The 18,113-nt window shown below is 38.9% G+C and overlaps 1 protein-coding gene across 5 annotated transcripts in view; it reads left to right on the top strand.

Annotated features, from left to right (window-relative positions):
- The window catches only part of LOC132815744 (kelch-like protein 5), a 144,171-nt gene extending 130,369 nt beyond the window's left edge, over nt 1-13,802 (top strand). For all 5 annotated transcript variants that reach the window (XM_060824873.1, XM_060824881.1, XM_060824902.1 and 2 more), the window contains exons 11-12: nt 3,269-3,440; nt 12,645-13,802. In XM_060824873.1, the coding sequence (XP_060680856.1) occupies nt 3,269-3,440; nt 12,645-12,701 (229 nt within the window). In that variant the 3' untranslated portion in view covers nt 12,702-13,802. The remainder of the gene's footprint in view (nt 1-3,268; nt 3,441-12,644) is intronic.
- The last annotated feature ends 4,311 nt before the right edge of the window (nt 13,803-18,113 follow it).

The raw sequence follows: 18,113 nt of genomic DNA, 5'->3' as shown, positions 1-18,113 counted from the left end.
CAGGTAAGGCAGCATCCAAGGAGCAGGAAAATCGACATTTTGGGCAAAAGCCCTTCATCAGGGATAGAGGCAGGGTGCCTGCAGTGTGGAGAGATAAATGAGAGAGGGGTAGGGGTGGGGAGAAAGTGGCATAGATGCCCAAAACGTCAATTTTCCTGCTCCTCAGATGCTGCCTGACCTGCTGTGCTTTTCCAACACCACTCTAATCTGGTCTAGATGATTAGCTCTTTCACAAAGGTAAAGCCATGATGGGCTGAAGAATTTTCTTAGATTAGATTAGATTACTTACAGCGTGGAAACAGGCCCTTCGGCCCAACAAGTCCACACTGACCGCCGGAGCGCAACCCACCCAGACCCATTCCCCTATATTTAACCCTTCACCTAACACTATGGACAATTTAGCATGGCCAATTCACCTAACCTGCACATTTTTGGACTGTGGGAGGAAACCGGAGCCCCCAGAGGAAACCCACGCAGACACTGGGAGAATGTGCAAACTCCACACAGAGTCGCCTGAGGCGGGAATTGTACCGGGTCTCTGGCACTGTGAGGCAACAGTGCTAACCACTGTGCCACCGTGCCGCCTGTGGTGTAAGATTTTTGTAATAGTAGGCTGAATCCACACTTGGCCAGAGAATATGATGTCCCTCATTACAAAAGTAGGTCATTTTGTATTTAGTAAGGGAAGAACTAACTTTGTTTTGATTTTCACTCGAATAATGTACCTCACTCTGATTGTTCCCTCATCTTATTTAAAATCAATAAAATAATTTTGGTTTCAGTGGAAATTCTTGTGTTTGTATTATTTTTCATAAGATTTAGTGGATTTTGTGTTTATGAAATTGGGTGTCATTGGCTGAGCCAGCATTTATTTCTTATCCCTAATTTCCTTTAAGAAGGTGATAGTGAACCACCTTAGAAATACAGAAAATCTTATAAAGTTTATTGCATGGGAAAGGGCCAATTTCCCTATGTCTCTGCTGATCAAAAAACAAGCCATGCAGTCTAATCCCGCTTTCTAGCTTTTGCATCATTGCCCTGCAGGTTACAGCATAAGGGTGCATATCCAAATACCTTTTAAAAGAGACAAGAGGTTCTGCCACTACTGAACTTTCTGGAAGTCTGTTCCAGACCCCTTTCATTCTCTGGATGAGGAATAAGTCCCCCATTTCCCCTCCAATCTTTCTATCAGTCACTTTAAATCTAGACCTGCTCGTCAGTGATCTCGTTAAAGTAAATGTCCTTCCCATCGTCACAACTTTGTATATCTCAGTCATAAGACCATAAGACATAGGAGTGGAAGTAAGGCCATTCAGCCCATTGAGTCCACTCCGCCATTTAATCATGGTTGATGGGCATTTGAACTCCACTTACCCGCATTCTCCCCGTAGCCCTTAATTCCTTGTAACATCAAGAATCTATCAATCTCTGCCTTGAAGACATTTAGCATCACGGCCTCCACTGCATTCCGCTGCAACGAATTCCACAGGCCCACCACCCTCTGGCTGAAGAAATATCTCCGTATTTCTGTTTTGAATTGACCCCCTCTAATTTTAAGGCTGTGCCCACGGGTCCTAGTCTCCACGCCTAATGGAAACAATTTCTTAGCGTCCACCCTTTCCAAGCCATGTATTACCTTGTAAGTTTCTATTAGATCTCCCCTTAACCTTCTAAACTCCAGTGAGTACAATCCCAGGATCCTCAGCCATTCCTCGTATGTTAGACCTACCTGTCAAATCTTGGCCACCTCTGTTCCATAGAAAGCAACCTCAGTCCATCCAACTTTCCAGTCCTGGCAACAGCCTGGGTAATCTCCTTTGTGACGACAACTGCACACTCTACTCAAGTTGTGGCCAAGCTAATGATTCATACAGTTCTACCCGTAACTACTTATTCTTATATTCTGTACGTCAACTAATAAAGAAAAAGATTCCCTATGCCTTTTTTAATCATCTTATCAACCTGTTCTGCTATCTTCAAGGATCCGTGGACGTTCACTCCAAGGTCCCTCACTACTTCTTGACTTCTGTATGTTCTCCTATTAATTATGTATTCCTTTGCCTTGTTTGACCTTCTCAAAACCATAACCTCATTAATTTCTAGGTGAAATTCCATTCCTCACAACTGCCTAGTTGATCAATCCATTGATACCCTTCTGTAGTCCACAGCTCAGTTGACCACTATCAATTTTTGTGTTGTCTGCAATCATCTTGATTATGCCCCCTACATTTACAACCAAATCATTAGTAAGTACCTCCAGAAATAGAGGACCTAGTACAGAGCTGTCTTGAATGCACTGGAAACTGCCTTCCAGTCAACAATTACTTTTTTTTTCCTGCCACTGAGTCAATTCTGGACCCAGCTTGCTCCATTCCCCTGAATTCCATGGGCTTTGTTTGAGTAACCGATCTTCAATGTGGAACTTTGTTCAAAGCCTCGCAAAAGTAAACATTAGCAGTACTCCAATCCTTAAGCCCACCTCTACATCCAGAGAGGGATAAGGAAGTAATGGTCAGATCATCCACCGTTTTCTCCCTGATTTCTTTCAACAGTCTGAGGTATATTTTGTCTGGTGCTAGAAATTTCATCCACTTCTTCCTTAAACCACTACAACTCAAGCGTAGATGCACTAGTACTTTTACAAAGGGAGTTCCAGGATTATGACCCCCATGACAGTGATGGAACAGCAATATAGTTCCAATGTAGGGTGGCATGTGTCTTGAAGGAGAACTTGCAAGTGGTGGTGTTCCTATGCGTCTGCTGTTCTTGTCTTTCTAGTGATTAGAGTTCGAGATTTGGCAAGTCCTTTCAAAGGAGTTTTTTGTTCTTCTTTGGATTTTATGGACAAATAGTGTAATAGAACATTTTGAATTAATGTTAGTGTATCAACCTTCTCATTGTAATATTAACTAAGATTTTGTCATATCAGTCAACTTGCACTTGCTGGTAGGAAAATGCTTATCACTGTACCTTACAGAGAGAGAGCTCACTCATAATGAATGTTATGAGCTGTATTATTTTGAAGAAAATCAATTATGTAATGTAAAACAAAATACTATTTTCTCATAATTTTAAGGCATGGTCAGCTGTTGGCATCTTTTCCAAACTTTTAAGTTTAAATAGAAATTGAGAAGTTGTTGTTGGAGTAATTCCAAAACAATTATTATTTTAAATCTCTTGCTGCTGGACTAATTTACTAGTATCATTATCCTAAAATTGTTAAATATTTGACCTGATCAAAAAAAAACCCGGCTATGCTTGTTTGCAGATATGATCCAAAAACCGATACTTGGACAGCAGTAGCACCAATGAGTATCAGCAAAGATGCAGTAGGTGTTTGTTTACTTGGTGATAGGCTGTATGCAGTTGGAGGATATGATGGACAGTCATATCTGAACTCTGTGGAGGCCTATGATCCACAAACTAACGAGTGGATGCAGGTAAGAGTAACAATGCAGCAACTTGCACTGTTTTTTTTAGAAAGTTTGAAACTTTTTGTTGTTGTGACATGCTAAACTTCTATTTATAAAAGATGTAAAACCCTGACCAAAATATCTTATTACTTGTAATTATATCTATTAAAACTAGATGTTCCTTATTATGATGTAGATAAATACAAATGCTGCCTGTAAAAACAACTTATGCCAACTCACACTGCACTTGCCATGGAACGTGTCTAAAAATGTTTTTATAATGAGTTCTCACAATATAAAGTCTCCCTAGTTCAGAATGTTGACACAGATATCACCTACCACTTCTAGGCTATCTGATGGTTGCTGGAAAGGAAGGCAAAACCTAAGTTCAGTTGTCATGGTCCATATTAGCAGAAATAGTACTGATAGAAACAGAGAGGTAGTCGAGCTGGAAGTGTATCAGATATTACACTCCAAGTTTAAAAAGTAGACCTTGAGGGTAATGTCGAGACAATTCCCCAAGCCATCTGCAAATTGCCAGTGGGATTGACAGATGGCTAAAGGCCAGTTTTATAAAAAAACAATGGTTCCTTTTCATTGGACACTGACACCAGTACTGGGACAGAAATGAGCTGAATTAAATGGATTGGCTACACCTGAACCAAATGGGATTAGTGACCGAGGAAAATAGTGAATAGGGAGGTGGCAAAATCTTGAAACTACTAAAATATGGAAACAGATCTACAATAAATTTAAGCAACCTGAATCTAGACAGAACAGGGCAGGTTTGAATGAAAAAGCATCGAGTACAGAATCACGTTGGTGGGAAGGGAATGAATAGAGTTACAGTGCGAAGAAATTCTATTAAAATGTCTGTGTGGCACTGTTCATTGTCTGTAATAAAACAAGGAAGCTGGAGTTAATTATGTGTTGGGAGGGACTAATGAGATGTTTACAGGAAAATCTGGAGAGGGATTAAACATCCCAGGGTATAATATACAAAAGGGTACATGGAGCAGGCATACATATTACAATACAAAAGCAACAGAAAAAGAGGTGCAGCCTATCAGCAAGACAAGAATACAGTCTGTGAGGACAGACATAAAAGATTGAACTCTCTAACTGGTTTAGTCTGCAGACCATAAAGTACTGGAAGAAACATACAAATAAACCAGCTGAGTAGCCATGATTTACCTAGTGAGGTTAATTGACAAACTTGTAAACTGGTTAGAAGAAAAGTTTAGTTATGTCACAACTAACCATTTGCCTTCAGCTGATTGTAAATGTTCAAATCGGCTCTTTAAATATGTTTTCTGCTTGTAATACAATACAGTACAATGCAGCAGAGGAACTGGTCCTTTGGCCCACTGAGCCTGCGCCAATACCTAGTCCATACTTAGACTCATGCTTATTGCCCATACGTAGTTTCTATCCCTCTCTTCGCCTCCTGTTTATGTGTCTATTAAAATGTATGCCTTAAACATTGTTAACGTGCCTGCTTCCACCAGCTCCACTGGCAGTGCGTTCCAGGCATCCACCATCCTCTGTGTGAAAACTTCTCTCTACACTTCTTCCTTAAACTTTCCCCCTCTCGCCTTGAACCCGTGCCCTCTTGTAGCTGACCTTTCCACGCTGGTGAAAAGCCTCTGACTATCCACCCTATCTATGTCTCTCATAATTTTGTATACCTCTATCAGGTCGCCTCAGTCTCCAGCATTCTCGTGAAAACAATCCAAGTTTATCCAACCTCTCCTCATAACTAAAACCCTTAAGGCCAAGCAACATCTGGAAAACCTTTTCTGCAACCTCTCCAAAGTATCCACATCCTTCTAGTAGTGTGGAGACGAGAACTGCATGCAATATTCCAAAGTGACCTAACTATTTTAGTTAGCAATGTTTTGAGAACTAACACAACTTCATCCTTGTGCTTATCTTTCTGTGAAAGAATGATGTTAAACCATCCAAAACATCAAAGCAATGAACCTCTGTCTGTAGAAGTGCTATCTGTCACCCCAGGTATATTTTAATTTCCATGCGAGACTAACTGTCTCAAATATTAATCTGTGTGATTGGCCCATTTGCTTGTATCCTGCTGTAACAGTCAAGCAATCTTTAAATTCTATAATTTTCTCTAGTTAGTGATGCCCTTTTTGATTTTACAGATACATGCATCTACACGTACTAGACAATGACACCCCTATAACTGCTACTGCAAGATTGAGAACTAAACATAAAACTGAGGATCTTAGTGTCAAAAACTCTGTTGAGTATTATTAATTTCTAAAGATATCTCCTCCACTTTAGTGACAAGACTTAGACAAGTACAACTATTCAGTATTGACATCCAACCTGCACTCCTAAATAATGATCTCTAAATCAGTGGCCAGCACCACATTCGCCACTTTAGTTTTATGGCAGGAAAAGTGGCTCAGTGTTCAGGACTGCGACCTCACAGCGCCAGGCACCCAGGTTTGAATCCACCTCAGGTGACTATCTGTGTGGAGTTTGCACATTCTCCCTGTGTCTGCATGGGTTTCCTGCAAGTGCTCCAGTTTCCTTCCACTGTTCAAAGATGTGCATGTTAGGTGGATTGGCCATGCTGAATTGCCCATAGTGTCAGGAATATGAGGCTATGAAGTTCCCAGTCACCAATGGATAAAATCTGAAGGACAAGGTTTTACTTTTTAAGACTTTTACTATAGTCAATTAAAATCAATGTAAATCTAAATTTAATTGGCAAGTAATTAATACATCAAATGAAAGATAAGATGCTGTCACATTAACAAATGCAAGCAATGTATACCTTACAAAACTCTTTTAATGTACAAACAGATAAATAGCATTAAAGGAACAATTCCAAAATCACTTTCAGCTCTCTATCAGAGATTTTCTTTTCTTCGCCATGACAGCTTGAAACACCTAGTCTGACTAGCAAGGCATACCTCAACAAATCCCTGTTCTTCAAGTTTCAAGTGCCCCACCTGTTCTGTTCCCTTTCTTTTGAACATAAACTGAACTCCTAGAAGCTTGTCTGTTAACACAAAACATAACTCCCTGGATGTTTTCCTTGCTCTTTGAATTTTACCTTTACAGATTTTCCACAGCTCTGACTTCTTCAACTCTGCATTTCAGCCACAGCTGTCCTATAAAAATTACAAAAAATTCTGTCACTCCTCATTAAAGTGTTCCTATTTGAGCTTCTCAGTGGATTAAAGGGCATTTCTCTGAGGTGTTTGTTTTTTCCAGAATCCTCATTTTCTTTAATATTCGAGTTAAAGGTACATTTTAAAACAAAATTGTTTTGCAAAGCTCAGTATTCCTAACAATATTAAGATTAAATACCCTCCTCAGACATCACATCTCCTGATTATACTCTGCTTTTCACTATAGTTACAGCTGGGGAGCCTAGAAATAACTTCAACAATGCTTAAATATTTCTTAGTTCTACCAAACTGTTTCGACTTGATTTTCTGACACCCTTTCTGTCTACTATCTTCATTATTATCACAGAACCATCCTCCTTCTGCACTTAGCTTATCTATTCAAGAAATTAAGTACGCTTTAGTTCCCTACTTGGATCACAATGTAGCCACATTCATTAAAAACTATTGGATCAAACTGAATAATTTATATCTGTGCTATTAATTCATCTAGTTTGTTGAAATATTTTGCACATTCCAAGATGGTGCCATTAATTTTTGATCTTTGTTTTCCAATTTTGTATTCTTAAAAACTAGTCATTAATAAGGTGTGCCCAATATCTTTGTTGCATTGACCAGAAACCAAACTGGACCAGGCATATAAAAATTATAGCTTCTAAAGCAAGTCAGAGTTTAGGATTTTTATGGCAAGTAAATTCCTTCCTGTCTCCCCAAAGCCTATCTGAAATCTATAAGTAATAAGTCAGGAATGTGATGGAATAGTCTCCACTTGCCTGGATGAGCACAACTCCACCAACACTCAAGTTTGACACCATCCAGGATAAAGAAGCCTGCTTCACTGACACCCATTCATCACCTTCAATATTTGCTCCTGTCAAAGAATGCACTTTGGCAACAGTGTACACTATCTACAAAATACCCTGCAGCAAGGCTCCTTCAACAGCAGCTTCCAAACCTGCAGTCTGTAAAATTTAAGGACAAAGGCAGCAGATGCTTGAATTCCCACTAAAAGCCCCACACAATACTTACTTGAAGCTATATCACCAGTCCTTCATTTGTCTTTTGGTCAAATCCTAGAACCCATTTGCTAACAGTTACAGGGTGTCCTTGTATTCCCTAGGACTGCAGTGGATCGAGAAATGAGTTTTAAAAAAAAAATTCTCAGCCTCTTCCTGATCTGCACTGTATAATTTTACCAGTAACACTGCACATGTGAGTGAGGCCCCTTTCGGTCATGACTGACCATGGGTTGCATCCTCATTGTTCTGGCTTTCTGCTTCCCTGAAGCAATGTCGCTTGTGACTGAAGAGACCAGCGCTGGACTGACGGCCCTAGTCGCAGAGGTCACATCTGTATGTGGTCGTTGATCTGTGAGAGTTGCTGCACTCCTTCCTTTGCGCCCCTTGTCTGCTGCAGCACTCATCATTTTCTTTTCCCTTTTTGATGTGTTGGTTCAGGGTGATTCTCCATCTCATGTGGTCAGCTGCAAGCAAATCCCAGGACTCCACAGTGATATCAAGCGCCTTCATGTTCCTCATGCAGATATCATTGTAGCACAGCTGGGATTGCCCAGTGCTCTTCGCGAATGCAAACTCTGCATAAAAGGATATCCTTTGCACTACTCCAAAATCTGGATGCTTTCCTTGCAGTTTGAATTTTACCTTGACAGATTTTATTTTTGACCATTGCACTTTATTGGTTTAAAACAATCCTTACTGCCTTAGTTATTCGATTTGACTGATCCTAGTCTAGCTTAAGTGAATCCTGTCAAACATTTGATGTTGATTTTATTGTTCAGGACTGCAGTGTTCCCCACAAATTACTACATGTTTTGCTTTCGACACACCACCTGTCTTGTCTTGTCCTATCCTGCCCACGTCCATTGAAAATTTAAAAGTAGAATAAGAAGTACCTTTTTCTGTGGATCCCACTTGCAGCAATTCCTAACTTCATTGTTTTGCTGACTGCTATGTTGCTGAGAGTCCTTTTTGAGGTATATTCAGGCCTTTGTTCATACTGAATTGTTTTCTATCCTGAGTAAATACTGTTTGCTTGTTTACATCATCATGGTTTAAGTAACACAAGTCTTTTTATTTCTCTGCATTCATCCTGACCATTATCTCCATTTTGAGCCATTTCTTATGGCATTACTTTGCATAAAGTAGACAAAAGTAGCATGTTTTCTATTTCTTTGTGTTCATATTTAAGTTTGAGTCATAGAGATGTACAGCATGGAAACAGACCCTTCGGTCCAACACGTCCATGCTGACCCGATATCCCAACCCAATCCAGTCCCACCTGCCAGCATCCGGCCCATATATCTCGAAACCCTTCCTTTCATATACCCATCCACATGCCTTTTAAATGTTCCAGTTGTACCAGCCTCCACCACTTCCTATGGCAGCTCATTCCATACACAAATAATCCTCTGTGTGAAAAAGTTGCCCCTTAGGTCTCTTTTATATCTTTCCCCCCTCACCCTAAACCTATGCCCTCTAGTTCTGTACTCCCCCACCCCAGGGAAAAGACTTTGTCTATTTATCCCATCCATGCCCCTCAATTTTGTAAACCTCTATAAGGTCACCACTCAGCCTCTGATGCTACAGGGAAACCAGTCCCAGCCTGTTCAGCCTCTCCCTATAGCTCAAATCCTCTAACCCTGGCAACATCCTTGTAAATCTTTTCTGAACCCTTTCAAGTTTCACAACATCTTTCCAATAGGAAGGAGACCAGAATTGCATGCAATATGCTAACAGTGGTCTAACCAATGTCCTGTACAGCCGCAACATAACCTCCCAACTCCTGTACTCAATACTGTGACCAATAAAGGAAAGCATACCAAACTCTGCCTTCACTATCCTATCTACCTGCAACTCCACTTTCAAGGAGCTATGAACGTGCACTCCAAGATCTCTTTGTTCAGCAAAACTCTGTAGGACCTTACCATTAAGTGTATAAGTTTGCTAAGATTTGCTTTTCCAAAATGCAGCACCTCACATTTATCTGAAATAAACTCCATCTGCCACTTCTCAGCCATTGGCTCATCTGATCAAGATCCTGTTGTAATCTGAAGTAACCTTTTTCGCTGTCCACTGCACCTCCAATTTTGGTATCATCTGCAAACTTACTAAGTATACCTCTTATGCTCACATCCAAATCATTTATATAAAAGACGCAAAGTAGAGGACCCAGCACTGATCCTTGTGGCACTTCACTGGTTACAGGCCTCCAGTCTGAAAAACAACCCTCCACCACCACCCTCTGTCTTCTACCTTTGAGCCAGTTCTGTATCCAAATGGCTCGTTCTCCCTGTATTCCATGAGATCTAACCTTGCTCACCACTCTCCCATAGGGAACCTTGTCGAATGCCTTACTGAAGTCCTTATAGATCACATCTACTGCTCTGCCCTCAACAATCCTCTTTGTTATTTATTCAAAAAACTCAAATCAAGTTTGTGAGACATGATATCCCATGCACAAAGCCATGTTGACTATCCAAATCAGTCCTTGCCTTTCCAAATACATATACATCCTGCCTCTCAGGATTCTTTCCGACAACTTGCCCACCACCGACGTCAGGCTAACTGGCCAATAAATCCCTGGCTTGTCCTTACCACCCTTCTTAAATAGAGCAGCACGTTAGCCGACCTCCAGTCTTCCGGCATCTCACCTGTGACTATCGATGATACAAATATCTCAGCAAGAGGCCCAGCAATCATTTCCCTAGCTTCCCACAGAGTTCTAGGGTACACCTGATCAGGTCCTGGGAATTTATCCACCTTTATGCATTTCAGGACATCCAGCACTTGCTCCTCTGTAATGTAAGCATTTTTCAAGATGTCACCATTTATTTCCCTACATTCTATATCGTCCATATTCTTTTCCACAATAAATACTGATGCAAAATACTCATTTAATATCTCCCCCATTTTCTGCAGCTCCACACAATGGCTGCCTTGCTGATCTTTGAGTGGCCCTATTCTCTCCCTAGTTACCCTTTTGTCTTTAATGTATTTGAAAAATCCCTTTGGATTCTTCTTAATTCTATTTGCCAAAGCTATTTCATGTTCACTTTTTGCCCTCCTGATTTCCCTCTTAAGTATACTCCTACTTCCTTTATACTCTTCTTAGGATTCACTCGATCTATCCTGTCTATACCTGACATATGCTTCCTTCTTTTTCTTCACCAAACCCTCAATTTCGTTAGCTATCCAATATTCCCTATACCTACCAGCCTTTCCTTTCACCCTGACAGGAATATGCTTTCTCTGGATTCTCATTATCTCATTTCTGAAGGCTTCCCATTTTCCAGTCATCCCTTTACCTGCAAACATTTGCCCCCAATCAGCTTTTGAAAGTTCTTGCCTAATACCATCAAAATTAGCCTTTTTCCAATTTAGAACTTCAACTTTTAGATCTGGTCTATCCTTTTCCATCACTCTTTTAAATCTAATAGAATAGTGGTCAGATGCATGGCAGATGCAGTTTAATGTGGATAAATGTATGGTTATCCACTTTGGTGGCAAGAACAGGAAGCAGATTACTACCTAAATTGAATCAATTTAGGTAAAGAGGCAGTACAGAGGGATCTGGGTGTTCTTGTACACCAGTCAATGAAGGTAAGCATGCAGGTACAGCAGGTAGGGAAGAAGGCTAATAACATGCTGGCCATAATAACAAGAGGGATTGAGTATAGAAGCAAAGAGGTTCTTCTGCAGCTGTACAGGGCCCTGGTGAGACCACACCTGGAGTATTGTGTGCAGTTCTGGTCTCCAAATTTGAGGAAAGATGTTCTGGCTATTGAGGGAGTGCAGCATAGGTTCACGAGGTCAATTCCTGGAATGGCGGGACTACCTTACGCTGAAAGACTGGAGCGACTGGGCTTGTATACCCTTGAGTTTAGAAGACTGAGAGGGGATCTGATTGAGACATATAAGATTATTAAAGGATTGAACACTCTGGAGGCAGGAAACATGTTTTTGCTGATGGGTGAGTGCCGAACCAGAGGATACAGCTAAAAAATACAGGGTAGACCATTTAGGACAGAGATGAGGAGAAACGTCTTCACCCAGAGAGTGGTGGCTGTGTGGAATGCTCTGCCCCAGAGGCAGTGGAGGCCCAGTCTCTGGATTCATTTAAGAAATAGTTGGATAAAGCTCTCAAGGATAGTGGAATCAAAGGTTATGGAGATCAGGCAGGAATAGGATACTGATTAAGGATGATCAGCCATGATCATATTGAATGGTGGTGCAGGCTCGAAGGGCAGAATGGCCTACTCCTGCACCTATTGCTTATTGTCAAATTATGATCGCTGGCCCCAAAGTGCTCCCACACTGACACCTCAGTCACCTGCCCTGCCTTATTTCCCAAGAGTAGATCAAGTTTTGCACGTTCTCTAGTAGGTACATCCACATACTGAATCGGAAAACTTTCTTGTACACACTTAACAAATTAACATTTAAACCCTTAACACTATGGCAGTCCCAGTCGATGTTTGGAAAGTTAAAATCCTCTACCATAACCACCTTATTATTCTAACAGATAACTATGACCTCCTTACAAATTTGTTTCTTAATCTCCCTCTGACTATTAGGGGGTCTGTAATACAATCCCAATAAAGTGATCATTCCTTTCTCATTTCTCAGTTCCACCCAAATAACTTCCCTGGATATATTTCTGGGAATATCCTCCCTCACTACAGCTATAATGCTATCCCTTAACAAAAACACCACTCCTCTCTTGCCTCTCTTTCTACCCTTGCTGTAGTATTTGTGTCCTGGAACATTAAGCTGCCAGGCCTGCCCATCCCTGAGCCATATCTCTGTAATTGCTATGATATCCCGGTCCCATATTCCTAACCATGCCCTGAGGTCATCTGCCTTCACTGTTAGGCCCCTTGCATTAAAATATTGTGGAAAAATAATGCTGTTGTAAAGAATGCGCTAAGTAAACCCCTAGTTGAAGATGAGTGAGATGTTGAGGATTGTACATTTAAAGAATATTGTGAATGTTATTTCCTATGCATCTATTTCTATTTTCAGCAAGTTAAATGTACTCTTTTTTTAAACAGGTTGCACCACTGTGCCTTGGAAGAGCTGGAGCTTGTGTGGTCACTGTTAAACTTTGATTTTTTTAAGTGCAAATTTTGTATTATAACCATTCCACATGTTCATGGAGAAATAAATATGTGACAAAACACCAATTTTACTGCAAAGTTAAGGAAGACTAAAAGATTTATCAAATGCTAAGGAGCCCAAAAATTAGTGGGACCCCAAATATCTAAATCATTAAACATTTCTTCTGATCCTTGAAGTATAATATTCCAAAAATGAATTGGTGCACACAATTTAAAACACTGATGGCAGAATTTTACTAGCTCGAAAACAGATGCAGACCTGTAAGTTAGGATGTCATTGGTGTCATGACAGCTGCCTGCCTGCCCAACCATGCTTCCATGATTTTGAAGAAGAAGGGGGTCAGGTAAGCTACTCATCCATGACCTGAGATAATCAAGTGGGCAATTAATGCCCAATTAAGGGCCTCCAGCCACTATTGTGATTTAACGGGTGGCAGGAGATGCCTGAGCCAAGTATGTAACCTGACAGATTAAACTCTGTGGGCATCTCGTCAGTGAAGTGGAGAGTTGATTGTGGGGTGCCACTTCCCTGGATATTCTGTGCCACCTGAAGTTCCTCTTCGTTGCACCCAACAGTTTTGCCTCCCCACATAAATCCTACCTTGCCCTGTCCATTATCATCCCTCTTCCCACCCCAACCCTCTCCTTTATTGGAGATCTGGCACCAACATGATCTCAGACTCACCTAGGTTTGGGGCCATCCATTATTCATTTTCCTCAGTTTGTCTTCCTCCTGAGTTTCCTGCAATTCTTCACTGCCACTGATCTTGATGTGGAGCAAATGTCTAAATTCTGATGATTTGTTCCTGGAGAATAATTTTTTTTAAAAACTGTTGCCCAAAAAAATTAAAATAGGGTGAGCTGATCAAATGTAGGGAGGATTCACTAGTGAGATTTACACTGGAGTACAGGCTTTATACTAGTTTACCATATAATCCAATTCAAAACTGAGGCTTACAAGCTACATTTGAATTGAAAGAATTGTATATTTTGATGGTTCTTGTATTGCCTTCCTAAAATAGGACCAAAAGATTGTGGACTGAAATTTTATTTTAAAGTACCTGGTATCTCTTCCTTAGATAAAAGCCAAAAGAACTGCAGATGCTGTAAATCAGAAACAAAAAATAGAAGTTGCTGGGAAAGCTCAGCAGGAATGGCGGCATCTGTGAAGAGAAATCAGTGAACATTTTGGGTCCAGTGACCCTTCCTCAGAACTTCGTTAGTTTCTGAGGAAGGGTCACTGGACTGGAAATGTTAATTCTGATTTCCCTTCACAGATGTTGCCAGCCTGCTAAGTTTTTCCAGCAACTTCTATTTTTATCTCTTTCTTAGAGTTGTGTTCTGCTCCTTATATGTGAAAGGTTCACTTTTCAAAATATTTAAGTAGCATTGAATTTATGCAGAGGAATTGAAGCTGTTTAAGGCATCCATTACTTTTAACCTATGTGATAGTAATCATCTTCTCCCAACCTCAGTCCTTCCTCTTGACCTTGACACACTTTCTGCTTGTAAGTTCTAATCTCTGACCGGTTTTAGGTAACAGTACACTGTGCTAGGACATTTTTTAAATGATTTTCTTTTCCATTTGTCTGAATTGTCCGACGTAATGATGAATGGAAACATCACATATCTGAGCCTAATAATATTTGGGTCAAGGGCACATTAAAAAGGATAATTTACCATTCCCATGTTTTCATTGAAGAGCAACACGTGAGGAGATAGGCTTGAATTGTGGGTGAAAAATGTTGAACAGCCGTTCCCCACTGTTTCAATTTATTTCACTGGGCAGATGATGAGATAAGTTGTATGTGTTATTCTAATGTGTACTATTGTGTGTTAAGAACACAAGTAGAAAATTACCCCTTTTATGTTGTATTTCATTGTACCGTTTTCTTAATGGAATCTATATGTTACTTATTGACCATATTCTAAACATATTTTCTCTTTTTTTTAAATCCAAACAGTTTTCATTAAAATAAATTAAATGCAGGTACATTTTTAATATTCAGGAGAGTTTAATATATAAAAGATGCTGTAAAAGGTTTTTTTGTTTCTAAAACCTATTAATGTGTTGGTTTTGCTGTTTATGTGTAGCTTGTAACATTCCAAATTTTCTTTTTGACACCACAAAATTCTTTTGCACATTTTGAGTTCTAAGGCTAGCTATTAACTGACTGCATTGTGACTGTTTTAACTCTGGAAAATATCTGAAAACTCCTGTGTCATAATGATGGGTTTTAACTCATGCCTTAATCTAAATCTGCAGTTTTCCTTTGTAGTTTAGTTTTGTTTTTTGTTCTTGTAAAAAGAGTCCATTTGCTATCATTTACGATCAGAAATTGTCAGCACAGACTTGTAAACCAGAAAGTTCAATACTATCAAAGGAGCATTGATTTTATATACCAGACTCCATCTCAGGTGCAGTTGAATAACTGATGACTTTTCATGAGTTGTGGGTTTGATTTGAACAGTTTTTTAAAATATCTAACTGAAAAGGGCAAGAAAGCAAACAAACACAATTTTGCCTCTGTTCCATCATCCCATCTAATTCATGGAGTTTTTTGACTCCCTGCAGGTACAAATTAAGAGCAGTACACCATAATCCTGAACAAAATGGCTTGACTACCAGCTATTTTACTTTGTGTTCCACTTTGATTTTGTGTCATTTGGTCTTATTATGTTGGAAAGTATTTTATTGTGAATATTTATTTGGTAGATCTAGCTGGTTTAAGAAGTCTGTACAAACCACTTTTTGTGCCTTGATCAGAACTGATAACTTTGTTCAACCAGTTTTCATTAAGGTGTATGTTATTGGGTTAAATATTATACCTAACATTTGCTAATTATCATTTATGCAGAACACTGAATTATGAGATATTGATAATAATTTGCTCCATAATGAATTACATCCTGATGTATGTAACTTTGTTGAATTGTACAGTGACTTAAATACTTATGTAAGGATTCATTCTTTCATTTATAATTAACAATAATTGGTTCAGTACTTCTTCCAATTTCAGTGTAGATACCTTGTTGACTTCCAGGACCAGTGTTTGAACAATCTATTTAAGGTTAACCTGAAAATTGTGAACCACTTTTCCACTTCTAAACTACTAGCCCCTTCCAACTGTGCTCAAATTCCTTTTTTCTGTCTTTAGATCCTATTGCTCCCTAAATAACACAGCTATGTGAGGTCACAAAAAAAAGTCATGCAGCCATGGCTAGCAACTTTCCTTTGAAATTCTGTATTTTTTTTACTAGTGACAAAACCTAATCATATTCTGCTGTTAGTAATTCTGAAGTTATATCCCTTATTTTCTTCCAATTAAGTTTTACTCAGCTGATTTATTTTACATTTGAATTGTGCATCATTAAGTGTTGCCTTGATCGCATAAAAGATCAGATAACTATTTAATAAGGAATAGAAAATTAACAGCTGAAATTCTAACTTAAAAGATCCCTGTAGGAGAGTGATGGATTATAGAAAATAAAGCATCAAGAATGGCCACAAACAGTAGGAATTAAATAGTTTTAGGGTGGTTATTGCTGTCAGAAATTAGCAGTATTTTATAACCTAATTCATATTTGAGTTCATGTATTCATACTCTTTCACAGACTTTCTAAAATAACATCGAAAGAAAGATTAGGTAAGAAGGAAGTAGCATTTCAAAAGCTAATTATTGAGGATGAGCATAACCAGTGTAAGAAAAATGAATTATTCTAAGAGCAAAATTAATTTGAGGGGATAAAAAGGTAAAAAGTAGATGTATTGCAGGAAGTATCTGCTTGGTTTTGTTGTAAGGCCAGAAGAGAGGCAGTGAAATCCCTCTCGTGAACACATGATCTAGAGTGATACTGTGTATACTCAGTATAGTACTGAGGCTGGTTTTACAGTCAAACCATTGTCCTTTGTATAATATATTAAAGCAAGGCCCTAACTGTCTTTGAGTAATTCAAGTAGCAAACCATGGAAATATTGTAAGATGAGCAGAGTTCTGCCAGTATTCAGCTAAACATTCCTCTCGTAATCATTATTACCAAAAATAAAGATTAATTGATCATCTCATTGCTATTGGTGGGACCTTGCTGTGTGCAAAATGTTTAATCATGTATCAAAAATCACTACATTTAAAAACAATTTGCTATCTGTGATAGTGACATTCAGGTTGTAAACTACAATCTTTGCACTTTTCATGTAAAGATAATATTTTATCTAAATTAAACTTTTATCCATCCACTTTAATTATGTTGACAATGCATTCCTTCAATTTGTTGATTTAAGAACTGTGGGCAAGCTTTTGCTTCTCTACGGACAATTGATTTCTTTCAAAATAAAGGAAAAATACATTGTAATTTGATATTTTACTGCTATACATAGTGCCAAAGTATGGTGTGATTATATCATCAGATTGTTTGATACCTGGATACACATTTTGTAAATCTCAGATCCCCAGGAAGATGTATATAAAATTCACAATGTATGGTAGCATGTATTGCTGAACAGTAATATTTGTGATAAAGTATATTCAATATAAATGTCTTTAATTAAACTAATGTCTAATCTATTGGTAGACTGATAAGTGTTGCTATTGTGTTATAATTCATTCACAGTTACACAAACCTCTATTGTATAAGTGCAGTTATTTATCTTCCCTTTTTAATTGGCCACCTCATAACAATCATAATTTATGTAATACTCTAGAGCTAAGCTAATTGCAGATAACTGTCATTTGGATGTTATACATGCTAATTTGAGCTCTTTCACTTTCAAGGATTTTTGCTTAACTGATCATAGCTTGTAGAACAATGCTATTTGACCATGAGTTTAGCTAATGACCTCATAAAGTCTCTGTTACCAACAGTGCCTGCACTCATCCATTTAATGTTACCTATCTTGTTCTGGACTCAGTACCTGCTCTTGAAACTTTCACCCATGCTTTTGAGTCCACTCGACCTGACTGCTCACTCTCTCTCAAAACAAAATTGCAAAATACCATGGATACTGGAAATCTGAAAAAAAAACAGAATACTAGAAATTTTCAGCAGATGTGGTAACATATGGAGAAAGGGTTAACATTTTAAATTTAAGAAGCACAAGGCTGAAGAAACCTTTCATCAGTTTGTGACCAGAATGAAAGTGCTCAGGTCTCCTGAGCCAGCATAGTCTTTTTTCACAATTCTCATTTGCAGTTCTACAGTCAGAAGATAGATAAATGCAAGGAAATGTGCACCTTAATTCTGCCTGAGACGTCAACCTCAACAATTTTATAAGAAGAACAAAGGTAGTATTAAACTGTTTTCTGTAAAATGACAAAAGATGGAAAGTGTCCAACGTTACAATTTCACCAAAGAAAGTGTAAAAGAAGTGCAGTAGTTTACAAGGAAATTGTATTCAGCCGTGAT

The sequence above is a fragment of the Hemiscyllium ocellatum genome, chromosome 1 (genome assembly GCF_020745735.1).
Source record: "Hemiscyllium ocellatum isolate sHemOce1 chromosome 1, sHemOce1.pat.X.cur, whole genome shotgun sequence".
NCBI lineage: Eukaryota > Metazoa > Chordata > Chondrichthyes > Orectolobiformes > Hemiscylliidae > Hemiscyllium > Hemiscyllium ocellatum.
Note: the sequence above shows the minus strand (reverse complement) of the source record. Positions and strands in the feature narration are given on the sequence as shown.